Raw genomic sequence first — 22,809 nt, forward strand, 5'->3', positions numbered from 1 at the left:
ATGAACCAAAAGCTTGTGATTTCAAATAAACCTGCTGGACTATAACCTGGCGTTATCTGACTTCTGACTTTGTTCATGCCAGTCGAACTCGGTCCCTGCACATCCTCTCTACACCAATTAACACTAGGCCGTTAGGCCTGTTCCATCTTCCAGATTTTATTGAATTCAAATTTCACCATCTGCCGTGCAGGGTAGGATTTGAACCCATATCCACGGAGCTTTATCTTGAGGTCTGGATTACCATTGGAGGTTCATGGGAGGAAGATTACCACCCCAGTGACATTGCCATAGTGCCATCACCTCGTCATCTATTGCTGTCAGACTGAAGCCTCTTCAACAGTGGTGGCAGTCATGGTTGGAGGGAGGGTCACTGTGGGGAGAAGGGAAACAGTCTCTCAATGCCTATTGAACAAAACTGGATAGAGTGCTCACCTCCCTCAGTCTCTGAGATGAGGCATGACAAGGCATAGTTCAACATGAGGCTGAGCGTAAATTATACAAGGCCATAAGGTGCTTGATATTATATCCTCATGGATGTAATTCTTTATATTTAAACATAATCACCGTATCCATGTGCCTTGCCTGTGGAATCTGTGGGCATATATTGGTGTTTGATCAGTTGCTTCATATGTGGACCATGGATGAGAAGATTTCTGGAGCGCAGGACAGAAGCTGTCTAGAACAGCTGGCTGTGTTCCATAGAACATTCGTGATTCTTGTATACATTCCATTGACCTTCATAGAGTCACACAGCATGGAAATAGAGCCTTCAGACCAACCAGTCCACGCTGACCGTAATCCCAAACTAAACTACTCCCACCTGACTGCACCTGATCCATATCCCTCTAAACCTTTCCTATTCATGAAATTATCCAAATATCTTTTTATATGTTGTAACTGTGCCTGCATTCACCACTTCCTCTGGAAGTTTATTCTACACATGAACCACTCTCTGTGTAAAAAGTTGCCCCATGTGTCCTTTTTAAATATTTCTCCTCTCACCTTAAAAATATGCCCCTTTGTTTTGAACTCCCGCACCCTAGGGAAAACACCTTTGCTGTTCACCTTATCTATGGTCCACATGATGTTATAACCCTCTATAATGTCACTGTCAACCTCTTACACTCCAGTGAAAGAAGACCCAAGATTAGAGTGGTGCTGGAAAAGCACAGCAGGTCAGGCAGCATCTGAGGAGCAGGAAAATCAATGTTTCAGGCAAAAGCCCGGATGAAGCTCAGATGCTGCCTGACCTGCTGTGTTTTTCCAGCACTATAATCTTGACTCTAATCTCCAGCAACTGCAGTACCACTTTTGTCTTGAAAAAAGACCCAACCTATTCATAAATAATAACTTGCTAAGCTACATTCTGCGTAACTCCTAGACTCTGAGGTGATGAGAAATAGCTGTGCTTGGATGCCATGCAGATCCCACCAGTGATTAAAAGAAGAGGCACATATTGTTCGATGTGACTTTGTTTCTGTATTTAAGGAGCTACTGCCACCCGTTGTCTTGTGACTCGTTTTATGATTAGTCAGCAAAATATCATCACTCACACTCCGAGTTACTGGCAATCCTTGTTGTCAAATCGTGATTATCAGGTTGGATCTGGAATGATCCAAGAAACAGCCTACACGTGAAATTAGAACATTCCAGATTTGTTCCCTGGTGGTTGAACTATGATCAACTCTTCTCAGTCGACAACCACTTTATTTTTAGTTTGTGTGAGATGAATGATTCAGCTTCAGAATTCGATTGCCAAGCTTTCCAAAACTATCACAGCCGGCACAAAACTCACCTCTTCACGTACTTGGTGCCAACTGATACTTGAAAGCTGAGGACAGGATCCTCTGTGGCATCAGGTCCACATTCAACCGAGCATGGCATCAGGGAGCCCTCGTCAAACTGGAATCAATGGGTTTCGGGGGCGAACTTTCTGCTGGTTGGAGTCATACTTGGCACACAGGAAGATGGTCACGATTGTTGGAGGTCAGTCATCTCAGCTCCAGGACACCTCTGTAGGAGTTCCTCAGGGTAGTGTCCTAGGCCCAACCATCTTCAGCTGCTTCATCAATGACTTTCCCTCCATCATAAGTTCTGAAGTGGGGATGTTTGCCGATGATTGTGCAATGTTCAGCCCCATTCACACTTCCTCAGCAAGTAGGAAGACAGGCGGGCCTCAGTGTGGCCTTAATGATGGTGGCCCTTTGCTTGTCTACCCATCACCGCCACAATTTGTAGGCTGCTGTGGACACGTGAGGTGGGCTGCCCGTCATAAGTATGCACCTAATGCAAAGTTAGGTCTCATCCTGACACTGCCCTGATTTGAACAGAAAACAGGAGAGGATTTCCCCTAATATATAGCCTGGCAGCTTCAAGTCTGTGGGCTTGGAGGATTACGGGGAGATGTTGAGGTGTCTCTGAGTCCATGGGAGCTTTTCCCTAACTTCACATTTTCCTCACATCCTCACCAGACTCCTTTCACCTCCAGAGTTTAGATCAGAGTGGTGCTGGAATAGCACAGCAGGTCAGGCAGCATTGGAGGAGCAGGAAAATCAACGTTTCGGGCAAAAGCCCTTCATCAGGAACACCTCTCACCTCCATCCCTGCATTCCCACCACAACAACCACTGGGATCTCACACATTCCTAATTATGTGCTGTCCTTTATTGGTCAGAGTATTGAGTACAGGAGTTGGGAGGTCATGTTGCAGCTGTACAGGACATTTGTTAGGCTACTTTTGGAATATTCTGTGCAATTCTGGTCTCCCTCCTATTGGAAGGATGTTGTGAAACTTGAAAGGGTTCAGAAAATATTTACAGGGATATTGCCAGGGTAGGAGGATTTGAGCTACAGGGAGAGGCTGAACAGGCTGGGGCTGTTTACTCTGGAGCATCGGAAGCTGAGGGGTGACCTTATAAAATCTTGAGGGATGTGAATAGGGTGAATAGACAAGGCCGTTTCCCTGGGTGGTGGAATCCAGGACTAGAGGGCATAGGTTGAGGGTGAGAGGGGCAGAATATAAAAGGGATCTAAGGGGTGACTTTTTCACACAGAGGATGGTGGAGGCTGGTACAGTTACAACATTGAAAAGGCATCTGAATGTGTATATGAATAGGAAGGGTTTAGAGGGATATGGACCAAGTGCTGGCAAATGGGGCTAGATTAACGTAGGATATCTGGTCGGCATGGACAAGTTGGACCAAAGGGTCTCTTTCCGTTCTGTCCATCTCTATCTAGGACTCTACCTTGGTCCATCATACAAAGCCACTATCTTGGCTTTTTATCATGGAGTAACGTTTGGCCAGAGCTTCCGCCTGGCCCTGCCAGTGCAGAAACCAACAGCTCCATGAGGCTGTACGGTGTGCTGCAACTGGGGACACACACACACATACACACACACACACTCTCACTCACGCAGTGACGTTACATCCTGGGGGTTACCATTGACCAGAATGTAAACTGGATCAGCCATATCAGTTCTGTGGCTACAGTAACAGATTGGGGTCTGGGAATTATATTGTAGGTATCCCATCTCTTAACTCCTTGAAGCCTGTCCACCATCTACAAGTCCTGGGGGTTACCATTGACCAGGACGTGAACTGGGTCAGCCGTACCAGCTCTGTGGCTACAGTAACAGATTGGGGTCTGGGAATTATATTGTAGGTATCCCATCTCTTAACTCCTTGAAGCCTGTCCACCATCTACAAGGCACAAGTCAGGAGTGTGATGGAATACACCCCACTTGTCTGGATGGGTGCGACTCCAACAACACTCAAGAATTTTGACACCATCCAGGTCGAAGCTGACTGTTCACCCAATACACCACCTTCAACCTTTACTTCCTTGACCACTGACACACAGTGGCAGCATTGTGTACCATCTACAAGGTGCAATACAGCATCCTGGCTAAGGCTCTTTCAATAGTGCCTTCCAAACCCACGACCACTTCCACCTATAAGGACAAGGGCAGCAGATGCCTGGGAATACCGTCAATTGCCAGTTCCCCTCCAAGCCACTGTCCATTCTGATTTGGAAATGTATCGCTGTTCCTTCAATATCATTGAGTGAGAATCCTGGAACCGTCTCTGTAACAGCCTGCTTTAGGTTGGAACTACAAGACCAGAGTCCAGAGCTCACTCCATGGTTCCTAAGTAAATAAAATGAATAAAATATCTTTATGTCCTGAATATTGACTGAAAGTAAGACAGTCCATGGTGCCTCATAGGGATGTCCATGTGAAAAATGGAAAAACTAAATCTGTATTTCAGCATCAGGAGGGACAGTGGACTAGTGGGATTAAAGTGCATCTGAATAAATTAATGCATTTATTGAGATGGGGGACTGAACTGTGTTGGTCTGATGGCTTTTCTGATCCTGGACAGTTATTTCCTGCATTTGTGAAAGGCTTAGTGCTAAGAATGGTCATGAGGAGCAAGGTTTCTTTTCTCCAGCACCTTCACTGTAGCCCTGACTGTATTATAATAGGCAACAGTCAGAGGGTGGTATTGGATTATTGCAACTTCTGTCTTTCAAGGGAAATGATTACAACCTTCACTATGAGCAACTGCGCTTTGGATGTAACTAGTGCCTCCTCCAGGGCACACAGGTTATAGCTTTGCTCTTTCTTGCCTTGTTTTTTTCTCTGCTTCAACTGCTCTCTTATCCTGTAGAAACACCAGAAGTCCAACTTTCTCAGGAAGCCCAGCCATCACCATTGCCAGCGCCCCAGCTCACTGAGTCCACACTCATCCCCGCTGCTGCTACTGCTGAAGAAGCCGATGGTGTTAAATCAAGCCCCCAGCCTGTGTTAAAGTACCCTCCAGTGCCCCCAAAGCCAATCTTCTGGAGCCAGAATATGGACCGTAAGTTGCATGCTGATGTTGCTAACCATTTGTTGCTTTATGCTGAGTATCCTGGACAATTGTGTCAATTTTCAAAGGAGAGAATGAGAGAGAGGGAAACCGCCTAGTCTAACTTGTAAACATTAAGTTAATAGAGTGTAGCCATTTGTTGTTCCTCTTTATTATGTGCAGGTCTACTATAATCACTGAGAAAATTGGATCCTCACTCAAAGCATCTGCAGCATGAGATTTCTATGAGTTAGAGGACAGCTGAAAATTCTTTCCTTAAGCTCTTCTGTCCTGGTAGACAACGACCTCTAAGAAGCCCATTTCGGAGATCTTTCTCCGCAATTCTCAAACATAACCAGAAACTGCCTCCTGTTATAAATTATCCAATTGATATATTGGGGGAGAAGCTCATCAGCTTAAAGAGCGACTTGCCTGATTCGTGTCACTGGATTCAATATCCACTCCGGCCAGTCTGTAGCGCCTAGTGCATGCATTGTGGGAACTCACTGAGACTACATTGACAACACATTGCTCCCCTTTGAACTCTAAACTCTGTCACCTAGAAGGGTGACAGTACCAATCACACATGAATACAATCTCCTCTGACTTTCCTTCAAAGTCCTAGAGCCACCCTAACCCAGGCAAAGAATGGTACAGCATTGATGGAGGCCATTCAGCCCATCATTCATGTGCTGGTAATCCAATTAGCCTGCATTCATCTGTTCTGACCTCACTGTTTTTTTTTAATCCAAGTATCTATCCCTCTCCCTTTGCAAAGTTACAATTGAATTGGCTTCCACCACACTTTCGGGCCAGGCATTCCGGATCACAACGTTATCACATCCCTTAATTGTCACCACCTCATAATCCCTGTCCTACACTCCTGTAGGAGCATCTTCACTACACAGACAGCTGCTCCTCAGTGTCACCTTCTCAAGGGCAACTATGGATAGGTAATAAACAACATCATTGACAGCCATATTCCAAAGAAAAATGTTTAACTCTTTTAACAATGTGTCTACATGAATGACAACTAATCCCAATTATGCACGAAGGTTGAACTTGTTTTAAAAAAAAAGGCAAGGTCTATATTACAGAGAATGAATAATATTCCCCTCAGTCAACCTGCCTCAGCTTCTGCTTTTGATAGATGTGATTAAAGCATTTAAATTAGCACAAACCACCTTTGCTTGACCTTGTTTTGAGTTTGTTTGGTTTTGGCTGATTGTGCAATCTATTTAATAGACCAGCGGGAGGAGGCCAGTTGGCCCTTCAGGTGTGCTCCATCATTCATTAAGGCCAAGAATCCTCAACTCCACTTTTCTGCCTTTTCCCCTGTAACCCTTGCTTACAAATCTCTGTTGGAAATGTGTTGCTGGAAAAGTGCAGCAGGTCAGGCAGCATCCAGGGAACAGGAGAATCGACGTTTCGGGCATAAGCCCTTCTTCAGGAAGGGCTTTCCTGTAGAAGGGCTTATGCCCGAAACGTCGATTCTCCTGTTCCCTGGATGCTGCCTGACCTGCTGCGATTTTCCAGCAACACAATTCCAGCTCTGATCTCCAGCATCTGCAGACCTCACTTTCTCCTTAAAAACCTCTGTGTCAGCCCTAACTGAACAACCCAGCCTCGGCAGCCCTCTGTGATAAAGAATTTCACAGAGGACTACTCTCTGAGAGGAAAGGTTCCTCCTTTTCGCTGTCTAAACTTGGTGACACCTTACTCTGAAATGATGACCTCTGGTCCTAGACTCTCCTACAAAGGGAAGAGACCTTTCTGCATCTATCTCTTGAGCCCCCCCCCTTAAAAATCTTGTACGTTTCAGTAAGTTCTGCTCTGATTCTCCTATATTCCGAGGAGATATGCTCAATCTACTTCAGCTGTTCTCATAAGGCATTCCCTCCGGATGAACAGACTGGACATTCTCCAATGGCAATTCTCCAATGGCAATTCGATAAGGGGATCAAATTGTTCACAGTGTTCCTGCTGCTGTCTGAGAACTGCTTTGTATCGTTTTAACAAATCTCCCTATTTCCATACTCCATTCCCTTTGAAATAAAAGCCAACATTCCCATTTGCCCTCCACTAAATTTGGAGATGCTAGTGTTCTTTGATTAATTCACAAGGGCTCCCAAACCTCTCTGTGCTGCAACTAGTCCCATTTAAATCATTCATTCAGCTCTTCTATTCTCCCAACTCAGTGGCATCACCTCCTACCTTTCCAATACTGGCCCCTTTGCTGACACTTTAAGTTGCCTTTCTATTTTCTTCAGTGTTTCTGTCCAGGTTACTCTGCTCCCTCCACTGTTTTTGGACCCCAGCGAAAAGCTTAGGTTTTGAAGCTTGGAGAGGTGTTATCCAAAACCAACAAGCCCCAAGGGGAATCCACCAGCACAAAGACAGGCTGCCATTCCATAGCTTCTTTAAATATTTTACCTCAGTCTTAGAAACTTCTCGATAATTCCTTACTGTGCCCCCCCCCATCCCTCCCTCTAACACCTTCAACGTGCTCAATTTCTTCAGTTCAGCCTGTGTTCTAAGCAACATAGAATCCCCACAGTACAGACAGAGGCCATTCAATCCATTGAATCTGTGCCAACCCGCCGAAGGGCACTTACAAACATCTGAAGTACACTTTCACTTTTACAGAATGACAATTACAATAGGTTGGCTTGTCCTGTGTTTGATCTGGTGAGCTCCTTTGCAAGCTAGCCCTGGAAACACAGGCAAAACTTTCATCTGCACAACGAGCCTGCCATTATCTTGGATCAGTCTGAGTTATCTCAATCCTGCTCCTTGCTCCCCATCGGTCTGCAGCAATGAAATGGAGTATGTTTCAGGCAGCTTGTTGTTGCGTGTCCCACACTGGGCTTCAGGGATGGTAAATACAGGGGAACACCAGAGGCAGAACAAGAAGCTGCAGTAGGTCGCTGGAAGCAACTAAACAAATTCCCGTCAGCAAATGGGATCAAGGGTGAGGGGAAATGCACCAAAATAATATTGCAGGCAGGTAGTTTTGCTGGGCCGAAGGTCACTTTCTATTTAAAACTGTTACAATGTTATACATTGATTGAGGGAAATAGAGAACGATCTTTACTTGGCATCTATCCCATGCCAAACTCTGGAAGTACTTGGCTGAGAAACGGAGTTTCCTTTTTCCCCTGTGCTGCTGGAAGTGTTTTCAGTACCCCAGTGTGTTACACTTTAAAACTGCATCACATGAATTAAGAAAGAGCTTGTATGTTTCACAACAGCAGGATCTCCCCTAGATTTACACACGCAATCATACATATTTTTCAAACCTGGACACTGACCCTGGTAATGTGGCGCACAGGCACTCAAAGCTTACATTTCTATTACAAAATTCCCATGGGTCCCCTTAAGCTCAGTATTTTTTCTGCATAAGTGTAATTGCAAAATTAAACATATTTATTTATTGTTGTGTTTATAACTGGACTGCCTCGCCCTCCTTGGACTACAATTCTCTTTTATTCTCCACTCTCTAACTGACCAGAGAATCTCACAGAGCAACCCTTACACTTTGCAAGTTGTCCATGTGAGATATGAACAAGGAGGAGAAGGTGGCCATTCAGCCCCTCCAACCTGCTTGAATAAGATCATACCTGATCTGACTGTAATCTCATTTCAGTCTATGGAGAAAGTGAGGACTGTAGAAGCTGATGAAGGGCTTATGCCCGAAACATTGATTTTCCTGCTCCTCGGATGCTGCCTCATCTGCTGGTCTTTTCCAGCACCCCACTCTCAACTTGTTCCAGCCAATCCCTGATAACTTAGAATCCCTCCTTGTTTACCAATAATCTATCCAATTCTGCCTTGATCATATTCTCGCAATCTGCTTCACCTCTTTTTGAGAAAGAGAATCCCAAAGACTGACAACCCTTTGAGAGGAACAGGTTTGGCCTCATCTGCTTTAAGTGAGTAATCCCTGATTTTTAAACAATGACCCTTCGTTTCATATTCACGCACAAGAGGAAACCGCCTGTCTACATCTTCCCAGTCAAAACCCCTCAGGATCTCAGATCTTTCAATCGGGTTGCCTCTTACATTTTGAAATTTCAATGATTCTTCCTTAGCATTTTCTTTAAAAAAAAGCTTACTCTATGTAGAATTGATACCGGGCATAATTAAAATTCCTAATAGAATGACTGATAACTCAATCGTTCCCTTTTCCATTAATGTAAAATTACGAATGATTACATCATAACAGGATGTAAAGCCCCTATTAATGATTCCCTTCAGTGGCAATTGCAGTTGGCTGGTCTTTTTTCCAGTAAGATGGAGCATGCACACAGACTCCAAAACCATGTCAACATTTTCCAAATTTGTGGAGTATCTGTCACCATTCAGCAGAGGCTCTGGGTGATAGCTGCTTTATGGAAAATTTGAAATAAACATTTTATAAACAAGGACATGGTCTGTCCCCCTTCCATCTGATATCGCACCACCCACCAACCACTATGTTTTGGACCAATTTAATTTCTGTCTTTCTGTCTGTCTCTGCACTTCACCCAAAGCCTGTTCAAACTCAAAATGACATCCATCGCATAGAAGCTCTTCACTGACAAGATATCTCAGCCCTCGCTTATCCCGACTCCAATTCTGATCGGGCAATTAACTGGTCAGCCTTTCTCTACTTTTGGTGAGGCCCCTGAGTATTTTTGCTGCCATCTGCAATCCCCCCCACCCACCCAAGCCCTCGATTGAGAACCCCAGGAGTAGAGAAACACATCAGGCGATTTTCACAGAGTAGACTGCCACAGAGGATGTTGAGATAAATGGCTAAATAATCTGTTTCTCCTGACATTCAATCAGAAACAAATAATGGCCGCGACGTTGGGGGAAAGCGTCTCTGCATCTTGGACTTTTCACATTGAGTCTCAGTTAAAGACTTGTTGAAGATACTGGCAGTTCAACATTTCTTGTCTCTGTGAAAGCCTGTGGATGTATTCTGACTCTGAAACAAGATTGCTAGCCGCTCAGTCAGAACACAGTGACTCACCCAAGGGCTTGTATATCCGCTGCATTCTCTACCTGATGAGAGAAAGGTTCAGGGCCAATGTACAAATGGTTTTACATCCATTCATCCATGTGTTTACTGGAATTGGTTAGGAAACCGTTTTGCAGAATGTTTAACTTGTTCGTTTGTTTGTCAACTCTTACTTCCAGAGAACACTTGCAGTTTTACAATACTCTCCAATATGTTGCCTGCACCTCAATTGCCAGTACTACTTCATCCAGAGTTGGACACTGATCAAGCCCAAGACCCGTCACACTTCCCAGGCACGGGGGACATGCACAGGGATTCTGGTAAACATTCCGACTTTCCTACACAACCTCAGTCTCTGCAACAGAGTCAAAGCATCTCCTTTGGGCTTCCAGCCGTAGTGCACCCAGTGCTGGAGCCTGGAGACCACAACGACAAGGGAAAGGCCGGGACTGGAAAATCCGAGGTAGCTGCTGACCAAAAGATCGGTCAGACTGAGCCATCCCAACAGCAGAAGGGAGCTTCCCCCACTCTGACTGGCAAGCCTGACATTACCAGTGGAGAAGCAAATGTGTCCAAGCAGCAGGCAGAGAAAGACCTGACAGCGTCTGAAGAAACCGAGAAAGGGTAAGTCCACAAAACCTTCTTGTCAGAGCCGTAGAGTTTCCATGGCGTACTCCTAGATGGAGCAGGTTGTTAGATGTGGGATGGGACGCAGAGGAGATTCACCAGGAGGTTGCCTGGGATGGAACGTTTCAGCGATGAAGAGAGATTGGATAAGCTCAGGTTGTTTTCTTTCGAGCAGCAAACATTGAGAAGGAGGGACCTGATAGAGATGTACGACACTATAAAGGGCATGGACAGGATGTAGAGAAAGCAGCAGTTCCTCTCAGTTGAAGGGACATTAACAAGGGAATATGATATTAAGGTGAAGGGCAGAAGGTTTAGTGGGGATTTGGGGAAATGTATTTTCACCCAGAGGTGAGTGAGTGTCTGGAATGCACTGCCCCAGAGGGGGGTTGAGGTGGGTAACCTCATAACCTTTAAAAAGTAATTCACGGATGAACATTGAAAAGTCATAGCGTTCAACGCTGTGGGCCAAGTGTTCGAACGTTGGAGATTTTGAGTAGATTTTTGCCAGTGCAGACACGATGGGCCAAAGGGCCTCTTCCGAACATGATGATTCTCTGATGTCGGATTTAGAGAATGTTAGAGCAGATGGTCGACAGACCGCAGTTGTTCAGAGCTCCAGTGGGAGGTGCAGTTGGTGACACATTTGGGGAGTAATTTCAGCTTCACAATTTGCAATGGTGGAATTTGAGCTCATGACCTGAAGGGAAGTAAATAATCACTAGCCAGCTTCACTCTCACTTTCATAACCTCAGGAAATCCTGAAGCACTGGACGTCTAACAAAGTATTTTCTGAAGTCCAGTCCCTGTTGGAATGTCAGACATTGAAATAGCTTATGTGTACACTAGATGTTCCCACAAACAACAATGTAGTGATTGGAAACAGGGCCAGATTAGATTAGATTACATTACATTACAGTGTGGAAACAGGCCCTTCGGCCCAACAAGTCCACACCGACCTGCCGAAGCGCAACCCACCCATACCCCTACCCCTACATTTACATTTACCCCTTACCTAACACTACAGGCAATTTAGTATGGCCAATTCACCTGACCTGCACATCTTTGGACTGTGGGAGGAAACCGGAGCACCCGGAGGAAACCCACGCAGACACGGGGAGAACGTGCAAACTCCACACAGTCAGTCGCCTGAGGCGGGAATTGAACCCGGGTCTCTGGGTTCAATTCCCGCAGTGCTAACCACTGTGCCACCGTGCCGCCCACAGATGGATCTCATTGATTGTGAGATCCCTGATTGATGTTAACCCGGGCCAATAGGGGAGCCCTGGCTGATGGATATAAACAGGAGATTCAGAGTCTGTTCATTCTCGGGCCTAGCTCTGAGCTGGCTGGTCAGAACCCATGTCCTGCGCACATGTAAATAAATGATGTGGAGTAGCCAGTGTTGGACTGGGGTGGACAAGGTCAGAAGTCACATGGCACCAGGTTATAGTCCAACAGGTTTATGTGAAATCACAAGCTTTCGGTGACTTTCAGTGACTTCACCTGATGAAGGGGCAGGGCTCTGAAAGCTTGTGATTTCACATAAACCTGGTGTCATTTGATTTTTAACCTGAAACTAATGCTGCTGACCCTCACTGGAGGGGCATGGCAGGGGAGGGGGTGTGGGCACTAGGGGTTGGACTACGATTTGGAATGATGGCACGTCTGGCAATGCAGCACTCTATAGTTACCGAGGAATGACCATCACCATGACATGCACAAGTCCCTGAAGGCCACCCTCAGTGATACCACAGCAGATCCCACAGAGATCTGCCGAGGTGATTAGCTTTCCCCCTGCTGCATTCTCCAGTCACCACAACCTTTTGAGTGGCTACATCTGAAACTCAACTTGACCAGCCATGCTCATTTTGTGTTCCTTATTCTCCCAGTGGGAAGTGGGTGTCATGTCAAGCCCAGCGTTTGCTACCCAACCCATAATTGTGATAGCGACTAGGGTAGGTCAGGGTTGGATATATTTCAATGACTGAACTCATCACCTGACTCCTCAAAGCTTGTCCACCATCGACAAGGGACAAATCAGGATTGTGATGGAACAGTCCCCACTTTCCTGAATGGGGGCAGCTCCAACAACACTGAAGAAACTTGACTTGAAGATGCCGGTGTTGGACTGGGGTGTACAAAGTTAAAAATCACACAACACCAGGTTACAGTCCAACAGGTTTAATTGGAAGCTAGTGCTTCCAATTAAACCTGTTGGACTATAACCTGGTGTTGTGTGATTTTTAACTTAAGAAACTTGACACCATCCAGGACAAAGCAGCCTATTGATTGGCGCAGCATCCACTCCCTCCACCACCGACGCTCGGTAACAGCAGTGTGTACTATCTATAAGATGAACTGCAGACATTCACCAAGGTTCCTGCCAAACCCAGAACTCCACATACCGGGAGTGAAAGACCCAAAGCCGGTCCATTGTCTGAGATAAAGTGGGTAATAGTGCCGAAAGTTGGTACTATATCTGGGTAAACTATTGATGTTTGAAAATGTAATCTTCCCTGATTCCTCAGTGATGTAGAAATGTACATGAGGTCCAATAAATGTTGAAAAGGGTTTTGCAGTTTCGAGTAAAAGATGTTGATACAGGTGAAAGAACTAATAAATTGGAAACAGCACCCCCTTCAGGACGTTCTCATAGCTGTCAGTAACAAGAAAATCAAAATGAAACGTTGCTTCTTTGGAAGTGCATACAGTGACTGGAATTTGAGGGGGCAGAGGAAGCCTTGCTTCCATTGGAAACACTGTATCCCACGTGACTGCGTTTGATTGCCAGCGCAGGGTTCCGGGGAACTGGCTTTAACCTCAAATGAGTAACATTGGGCCCCAGGCTTTCCCCATTTCAGTTGTACTGCACGCTAACAGACTCACAGTATCAAGGGAGGTCTGCTGTCTCTCCCTCTGAGGGGGCCATGCTTGGAGGCACAGTTAGAAGAAAGGGTAGGATAAACACACACGGAGCTGCACCCTGCTCTGAGGATAGGAATGAGATAATAATTGCTTGAAGGTCACTTGTTGATATTTCAATGGCAATACCACAATGGAAGTAGTGATAGGAGCCCAGCTTCCCTGGGTGAAGAGCTGATAATCCCCTGATTCAATCTGTCCTGTTATAAATCTTCCAAAAGTTAGGGAATGTCAGTCCTTGCTTGTGGGTGCTCTGTAGTCCCACAGTTCAACCATCCATGTGCAATAGTTCAAAAAGGCAGTTCACCACCATTTTCCTCAATGGCAGCTAGGGACAGGCAATGAATGCTGGCCCAGCCAGTGATGCCCACAGCCCACTAAAAAAAATGAATGAAAAAATATTAAACCGATGCATTTGCAAAAGCTTGGGTTTGATCTGAGGTCTAAAGTCAGTGGATGAGGTGCCAAACAAATGGGCTGGGGAGATCTAGTAGGAAGGGTTCTGCTAATCGGAACTGGGCTGGTTGATGGGTCGGGGGAGGTGACCAGACTTTGTCCAAAAGAAGTTGATTTTCAGCAGAAAATGTAAGGGAGGTCTGTTGAAGAAAGCTTCCCAAGTGCTGAGGTGCAGTGCGTTGATGGAGAGGGATGATGGGGGAGTTAAGGAGCCCCGGAGACTCTGAAGTGCGGGCCCTCTGACGATATTGAATGCCTTCTCTCAGAATTTGGTGCAGTCTTTGGTGGCTGTTCCCTGTTCTCTGTCACTAGACATTTCTCTGGAGGATGACAGGTTGTGTGTGGAGACTGAGTCTTGTAACATGTTTCTGTTCTGTGACCATGTCAGCAATAACCTTAATCAGGAGCAAACTCCTAGTAGTGAGCTTTAATGAAATCCGCAAGTTCAAATCACATTCTGTTACTCAAATAGAATACAGCACTGTATTTTTCAATGTGCTGGAGAAATGTAACCTGCAGTGATTCTCCAGCACTTCTGCTTTTATTTCCGATCTACGGCACCTGCGCTATTTTCCTTTCGTCTTGCTGTATTTTTCAAGATCCTGAATTTTTTTTTTTTAAATACATTCAATGAATATTTATTCCCCGTTGTGTGTTTCTATGAAATGGTTGAGCAGGAGTGGCCCAGGGTGACTGTGAGTTAAGCCACCAGCTGCAGCCTTTTTCATCTCAGCCAGGGGTCTCCCAAAGCTCACACTACATTTTGGGACCTTCATACTAGTCACATTTCTTTCCTTATTTGTCCCTCCTTATGTACAAGGGAAAAAAATAATCGGAGGATTAGTGCCTTAACCCTAGCTTGTAATAAAAGAAGTAATTGAATACATTTTAAATTGAAAAATATATTGCAGAGCTGTTGAGAAAGAGCAGGGGTGCATGGGCTAGTTAGAAAGCTCTTCCAAAAGAGATGCAGAGGGCTGAATTGCCTCCTAATGGGCTGAGAGTCCACATAACGGCAGGGAAGCCATGCTGTAGCCCGATGACCACCAGGATGTTATCCCTCAGCCTTGTCCCTCCACCTCCTGGCTGCTTGTGAGGAGGGGAGGGTGTTTGATCCCATTGTAGAGTAAGGCCAGGAGTGGATGGTGAATCCCCAGAGGCTGCAGGGTGGCTGACCGCACTGTGAATCAGATGTGAGCCCAGGATGCACCGCACCCGAGACACTGAAACATTTCAATTGCTTCGGGGCTAAAGGGATCAAAGGGTATGGGGAGAGAGAACGGGAACAGGAAACTGAGTTGAGTGATCAGTCATGATTGTATTAAATGGTGAAGCGGGCTTGAAGGGCTGAATGGTCTTATCCTGCCCCTTTCAGTGGTGCTTTTGCTCGCTGGGCCAGATCCACAGCCTGTGCAGAGGGGCCTCAGGCTCCAGGGAAAATTGGGACAATCCTTAGTGAAGGGGGTCCATCAATAGGCATCAGGCATCACATTAGAAAGGAGGTTTACACCTGGGAGGTGGCTTAATTTGGCCCAGTTTAGAATTCAGTGCATTTTTTTAAGGCCTCTTGTCTCGCTCAAATTCTGTTCGAATAAACATAACGCCAGAGGGTCCATCACATAAGCTCCCGCCACGTCACTGCCCCTGTCTCCCATCCAGCCAATGAAACACCGTATTCTCTGGACGCCAGTACCTTCAGAACTTTCTCCAAATGTTAGGAAGACCAGAAGGCAGGATCAAGAGGAGGCCATTCAGCCCCTCAAGCCTGCTGCACAATTTCTGGATATGGCTGATCACCTCTTTCAATGCTACCCTAATCTCCCTTGATGATGATAATATTTTTTACTTTCATTCACAATGACTGGGCCAGCACTTATTGCTCTTCCCGGCTGCCCAGAGGCCAGTTAAGAGTCAAACACATTGCTGTGGGACTGGAGTCACATGTAGGTTTAGGGTTAGGCTAGACCAAGTAAAGGTGGCAGTTTCCTTCCCTGAACGGCGTTAGTGAACCTGATGGGCTTTTCTGACAATGGATTCACAGTCATAATTGGACTCTTAATTCCAGATTTTTATTCAATGCCAATTCCACCATCTGCTGTGGCAGGAGTCAGACCAGATCACCAGAACATTCCCTGGGTCTCTGGATTGACAGTCCAGCGATAATATGGCATGGTAGCTCAGTGGTTAGCACTGCTGCCTCACAGCGCCAGGTACCTGGGTTTAATACCACCCTTGGGCAACTGCCTATGTGTAGTTTGCACATTCTCCCAGTGTCTCCCTGGGAGCTCCGGTTTCTTCCCCTTCTCTAAAGATGTACAGCTTAGGTGAATTGGCCATGGGAAATTGCCATAGTATTCAGGGATGTGTAGGTTAGATGCACTAGTGGGGTAAATGTAGAGTACTTGGGTCTGAGTGGGTTGCTCTCCAGAGGGTCGGTGTGGACTTGTTGGGCTGAATGGCCTGTTTCCCCACTGTAGGGTTTGTATGATTCAATACAATTAGGCCATTGCCTCTACTGTGCAAAATCTCTGTCTTGAACATGCCCATTATCTTGAGACTATGTGCCCTGATTGGAGACTCCACAGCCAGGGAAAGCACCCTCCTGCATCCACCATACTAAGGCCATTAAGAATCCTGTAAGGTTTATGTTGAAGTCGTACCTGGTTCTCCTAAGCTCTAGAGAATATGGGCCCAGCTACCTCAACCTCTCCTCACAGAACAGTTCCATGATCCCAGGATTTAATCTGGCAAACCTCTGCTGCTCTCTCTCTTTAAGGAAAGTTGAGAGTGAGTACATAATGAATATGTACATATTTCCTGATTAGATACAGAACTGCACACTGCTCCAGGTACTGAGTCACTGAGGCTTGATGTAATGGATACAAGGTTCCTTTCCTCCTGTACTTGTGTCCTTTGACAATACATGCTAACATCTCCTCAACCTCCTGAATTGCATGTTGAACCTCCAAGGCTAGATTTCAATGGTTTATGGAGAAGGACATGTCGGTGTCTTTGGATTTGCAATATTCTCCAGTCTCTCACCATTTAAGACAAACTCTGCCCTTCCGTTCCTCCTACAATGACTCCTACCTGACAATTACCCCGATTACCTTCCATAGTCTTGCCCACTCACTTAGCCTCTCTAAATCCTTTAGAAGTCTCTTTACATTATTCTTACAAATCACATGTTTTGTGCCATATACAAACTTGGAAATATTGCACCTTCCCTCCCCCCCACAACCAAGCATTGATGCAGACTGTGAACAGCTGGGTGAAACTCCAGTTCTTGGAGGTTCCAGCCATGTCCTGAAATGCCGAGGACCCTAAAGTGGAGGTGTGTGTCTGAGCAGTGGGATTGACATTCTGAGTGCGGTCAGGGTCATGTGCGTTGGTGCACACAGGAACATGATGTCCGCGCTGGGTGCCTTGTCTCATGTTAACCACATCTCCCACGCTCTCTTTCCAGCAGTGGCTGTGATGACGTTGACCGGAGTGAGACAGCTGCCATTCCTCTCAAGAAGAGCCACGTCCAGCTAGACAGCTCCTCCCCGATCATTGTCATTCCCAGCATAGCCTATCGGGAATCTCCGGGGAGTGACTCTGATTCCGACAACTCGCTGCAAGACAAGAACGAATCTGATGAGTCAGATGAAGACGATGAATGTTTAAACAGTAAGAACTTTGATCATCAGGCTCTCGATAACACCTCGTGCTGTGCAGTATCCGTAGGAACAGGATGTGGTCATCCAGTTCCTTCTGCCTGCCCCATCTTTCAGTTAGATCATGGTCAATCTGTCTCCTTGCTGCATTTCCTTGTCTTTCAACCCAATCCATTAACATCTTCACATCTACCTGTTGATCTTTGATGGTGATAAGGGTTGTTAGGTTAGCTCGGTTGGCTGGATTGTAATATACCAACAGAGTGAGTTCAATTCCTACATTGGCTGAGGTTACCATGAAGGACTTTCCTTCTCAACTTCTCCCCTCATCTGAGACATGGTGACCCACAGGTTAAACCACCCCCAGTCATCTCTCTCTCCCTTTCTCAGTAGTGAGAGAACAGTCTTATGGCCTGATAAGAGACAAAAAAAACTGCAGATGCTGAAATCCAAAATAAACAGGCAGGAGGCTGGAAGAACACAGCAAGCCAGGTCAGGCAAGTTGACCTTTCAGATGTAACCCTTCTTTAAAGCCAGTCCTGAAGAAAGGTTACACCTGAAACATCGAATTCTCTACCTCCTGATGCTGCCGGGATTGCTGTGTTCTTCCAACCTCCTGCCTGTCTACTATGGCCTGTAAGACAATGGTGAATTCACCATTTACCTAATGGTGATATTTTCAAATGATTGCCAACCTCAAGGATGTTTTTTTAGAGGCCTGGCAGATGAGGGTGGTGATGAGGAGGAGCGACAGTTTCATATTTCTGTAGGTCTTTGGGATGAAGCCATGTTTCCTGATCCTGTGACCCGCCCTGTAAAGACCCCCTCAGGATTTGAGACATTGAGCTTCCTCTTAATCTCCCAAACCTCAGTGGGTACATGTCTGACCTGGCCATCCTTCATTAGACAACCCATTCATTCCAGGTAATAGTCTGATCATTAACCTCCTTCCTTATGTAAGGTGATCAATACTGTACTCATTACTCCAGATGGAGGCATCATTGGCTGGGCCAGTATTTATTGGCCATCACTAATTGGCCAGAGGACAATTAAGAATCAGCAAGACTGCTGTAGGTCAGACCAAATAAAGGTGGTAGCTCTTCTTCCATGAAGGACAGCATGGTGGTTCAGTGGTTAACACCGCTGCCACTCAATACCAGGGACCTGGGTATAATTTCACCCTCGGGTGACTGTCTGTCTGTGTGGAGTTTGTGCATTCTGCCCGTGTTTGCGTGGGGTTCCTCCGGGTGCTCCAGTTTCCTCCCAAAGTCCAAAGATGTGTAGGTTAGGGTGGATTGGCCATGCTAAATCACCCATAGTGTCTAGGGATGTGCAGGCAAGATGGGTTAGCCATGGGAACTTCAGGGTTGGTTATAGGGTAGGGGTGTGGGTCTGGGTAGGTTGCTCATTGGAGGGTTGATGTGAACCTGATGGGCTGAATGGCATCTGGCCACACTGTAGGGATTCTATGAACCAAATGGGTTTTTATGACAATTGAACATTTGCCTGGGAGTCTGGATTACTCAGGTCCAGTGACATTACCACTCCACTAGCTTATCAAAATCTCATGGGAATTAGGCATATTACATCTGCTGGCTTCCCTTCCCTATTCTGCTGGTTACTTCCTCAAATAAACGTTAATGAATTTATCAACCAGGAACTCCATTTTGTAACAAAAACAGAAATTGTTGGAAATCCACAGCAGATCTGGCAGCATCTGAGGAGAGAAATCGAGTTAATTTCATCAGAACAGGCCCCAGAACATTAACTCAGATTTCTGTCTGCAGATGCTGCCAAACCCGCTGCTTTTTTTTCAGCACTTTCTGTTTTTGTTTCTGATTTCATTTCTGATTTCCAGCATTTGCACATCCTCCCTGTATCTGCGTGAGTTTTCCTCCAGGTGCTACGGTTTCCTCTCACAGTCCAAGGATATGCAGGTTAAATGGATTGGCCATGCTAAATTACCCACAGTGCCCAGGTGGATTAGTCACAGGGAAATGCAGGGTTACAGTGATAGGGTAGGGTGGGTGGGATGTTTTTCAGAGGGGCGTTGTGGACTTGATGGGCCGAATGGCCTGCTTCCACGCTGTAGAGATTCTAAGTTTCGACGATCCACAGTTCTTTCTCTCTGTCCAATGTGATGCCCTAACTCGATCTTTAACACCGATATGCTAGCTTTCACTATCGAGGTCTCTTTGACCAAAATGGAAATGTAGCTGGAACTGTGTGAAATGATTGGTAGACATACAAGGGGAGGGTATTCAACTCCCTCGAGAATCTGTTCCGCCATTTAATCATGATGGACTCTATCTATGCTGCACTCCCTTGGAGGTAACTATATCCTTTGATCTTGCCCTAATGAACTCAAGTTGACCCCCAGGGAGACAGTGAATTCTAGAAATTTCCGTTCCTCTTTGTATGCCGAAGGGCTTCCTAACTTTGGCCCTGAATGGCCAAGCTGGATGAGTCTGTCCCTGGGCCCCTTTGCCATGTGTAGTCTGCAATCTCTGCAGATACCGTGTGGAAGCCCTCACCTCCCGTAAATGAAACGTCGTGGTTGATGTGCAGTGAGTGCTGTTTGGCCTGAGCTCTCCCTCTCACAGGGCGCGCTGCTCACTAACCCTGCGTTTGTGATGCCCACCAGGTGCTCTCGCCAATAAGATACGACGGAGAGACACGCTTGCCATTAAACTCCGGAACCGCCCAACTAAGCAGGAGCTGGAAGAGAAGAACATCCTGCCCCGTAAATCCGATGAGGAGCGGATGGAACTGCGGCAGCAAATTGGGACCAAGCTCATTCGGTAAGCAACAACCACACCATTTCCTAGCTCACTGACATTTCTCAAATTAAGTCTCCCCTGGTGAGTTACAGAATTCAGTTCAGTAAATGTCCAACAGGTTTTATAAAAAGCCATCTGGTTCCACCATCATGCATCAGGAATCAGGAAGCCCATTCCTGATGAAGGGCTTTTGCCCGAAACGTCGATTCTCCTGCTCCTCGAACGCTGCCTGACGTGCTGTGCTTTTCCAATACTCTCGACACTGCATCAGGAATCAGTCAGGCATTCCAGTCTACTCCTACTGGAATAGTCACATTGGTTAACTCTGAGAGGTGTAGGGTAATGCATTTAGGAAGGACACAATGAAAGGGAATATCCTGAGAGGGGGAGATGAAGTGAAAGATTGTGATGTGAAGGTGCGCAGACCCCTATAGGTAGCAGGGCAGGTAGGTAAGGTTATAAAGAAAGCATATAGAATGCTCCCTGTCATTGGCAGAGGGATAGAATATAAAATTAGGGCTATAATGATGAAGGCTATAATAATGAAGACACAACTGGTGTATCATGTGCGGCTCTGGTCACCACATTACAGGAAGAATGGAATTCCTCCAGACAGTGTCCAAGAGAGGGAAGATTTACTAGAATGTTGCCAGGGCTGGAAAATTGTAGCTACGAGGAGGGATTGCAGTGGTTTTCTTTGGAATGGAGAAGGCTGAAGGGGTGACATGATAGAGATATATAAAATAGTGGAAAGTGAGGACTACAGAATGCAAGAGCTCAGAGTCAAAAGGTGTGGTGCTACAAAAGCACAGCCGGTCAGGCAGCATCCGAGGAGCAGGAGTGTCAACATTTCGAGCATAAGCTCTTCATTAGGAATGAGAGGGAGGCCCAAGGAGGCTGAGAAATAAATGGGAGGGGGTGAAGCTGGGGGGGGATAAGGTGGGGGGAGGGGAGATGAGGAACCGGTGAAATTCACATTGATGCTGTGTGGTTGGAAGGTCCCAAGGCGGAAGATGAGGCGTTCTTCCTCCAGGCATCGGGTGGCTAGAATCTGGCGTTGGACGAGGCCCAGGACCTGCATGTCCTTGGCAGAGTGGGAGGGGGAGTTGAAGTGTTTGGCCACAGGGCAGTGCCATGTGTGTGTCTTTGGGTCAGCATGGACAGGATGGGCCAAATGGCCCACCTTACAGGTATGGTTCATATCCACCAGACAGAACAGGGTTGGGGGATGGAGTGGGGATGGTGATATTGGGCAGACAGGGGACTGAGCTTAACTTCTGACTGAAAGCTGGCAGCTCTTACCATCTTGGGGTCCTCCATTGAGTTTGTATACCTGGGCTCTCCGGATTGAGGATTTGAAGCTACGAACATCTGACTCAGAAGTGAAAGTACCACCCCAAAAAAAATTAGACATGTTTTTGTGTGATTTAACAAGGTGTTAACCTACATAAAATGTCAAGTGATGACAGTGATTTCTAGCCTCCAAGGTGTAATAGTCTCAGTGACATCTTGCAAGCGTAAGGCTGGGTATTGTGTTAATATTCATAAAGGAGAAAGAGGAGCAGATTTTGTTTCACATGATGACTGGGAGTGCTTCAACATCACTTGACATCCTTTTGGAAACAGACTTCCTGTCACTCATTTACACAGACTGTTTCATCACACTGCTTTGATTGAGATGACTCAGATGATCTGACCTGTCTTTATTTAATTAAAAAAATGAAAAAAAAAACAGCAAAATGGAACAGAGAGTGAACTCAGGCAGTGTTATCCTTCAAGCCAATTCGTCACTTTATTTATTCTGTAAAAGCTGCAATCAGAGTGATGCCGATGAGTGGGTGAGTGTTTGTATGTGCGTGTGTGGGCGTCTCATTACGTGAGCTTTCAACGAGTGATACTGTATGTGTGTGTGGAGATTAAAGTGCAAAGGGTACATGCTGACTGCATAGACGTCTGAGGGAGGGTGGGCAGACAAGGACCCTAGGTAAAAACAATGACTGCAGATGCTGGAAACCAGCCTCTGGATTAGTGGTGCTGGAAGAGCACAGCAGTTCAGGCAGCATCCGAGGAGCAGTCAAATCGACATTTCGGGCAAAAGCCCTTCATCCTGATTTTACTGCTCCTCGGATGCTGCCTGAATTGCTGTGCTCTTCCAGCACCACTAATCCAGACAAAGACACTGACTATCAGAAGAAAGTAAATATATCAGGGGACATCACTTCCATGCAGTGTTCATACAATGTCTAGGCAAGGGTCATCGGAAACCAAACAAAGAGGCTTTCAAAATTCCTCTTCTTCCTTTTGTTTTCCCCCTCTCTCCTTCCTGCCCTGTCTCCACCCTGCCCTCCTTTCCACCTTCCCTCCTTTTCACCTTCCCTCCTTTCCAACCCCTCTCCTTCCTTCCCTCTCCACATCTCTCCCTTCTTCCCTCTTTTCCACCTTCCTTTACTTCCACACCCTCTCCTTCCCTCCCTTTCTTGAATCCTCCTTTCCACCTTCCTTCCTTCC

At 46.1% G+C, this 22,809-nt stretch overlaps 1 protein-coding gene across 4 annotated transcripts in view; it reads left to right on the top strand.

Annotated features, from left to right (window-relative positions):
• The window catches only part of phactr2 (phosphatase and actin regulator 2), a 213,700-nt gene that overhangs the window by 172,619 nt on the left and 18,272 nt on the right, over positions 1-22,809 (top strand). For 3 of the 4 annotated variants that reach the window (XM_043695292.1, XM_043695295.1, XM_043695294.1), the window contains exons 5-8: positions 4,670-4,861; positions 10,034-10,478; positions 17,329-17,534; positions 20,166-20,322. In XM_043695292.1, the coding sequence (XP_043551227.1) occupies positions 4,670-4,861; positions 10,034-10,478; positions 17,329-17,534; positions 20,166-20,322 (1,000 nt within the window). The remainder of the gene's footprint in view (positions 1-4,669; positions 4,862-10,033; positions 10,479-17,328; positions 17,535-20,165; positions 20,323-22,809) is intronic. The other variant, XM_043695293.1, reaches the window with a different exon arrangement.

This window comes from Chiloscyllium plagiosum, chromosome 9, assembly GCF_004010195.1.
Source record: "Chiloscyllium plagiosum isolate BGI_BamShark_2017 chromosome 9, ASM401019v2, whole genome shotgun sequence".
Classification (NCBI taxonomy): domain Eukaryota; kingdom Metazoa; phylum Chordata; class Chondrichthyes; order Orectolobiformes; family Hemiscylliidae; genus Chiloscyllium; species Chiloscyllium plagiosum.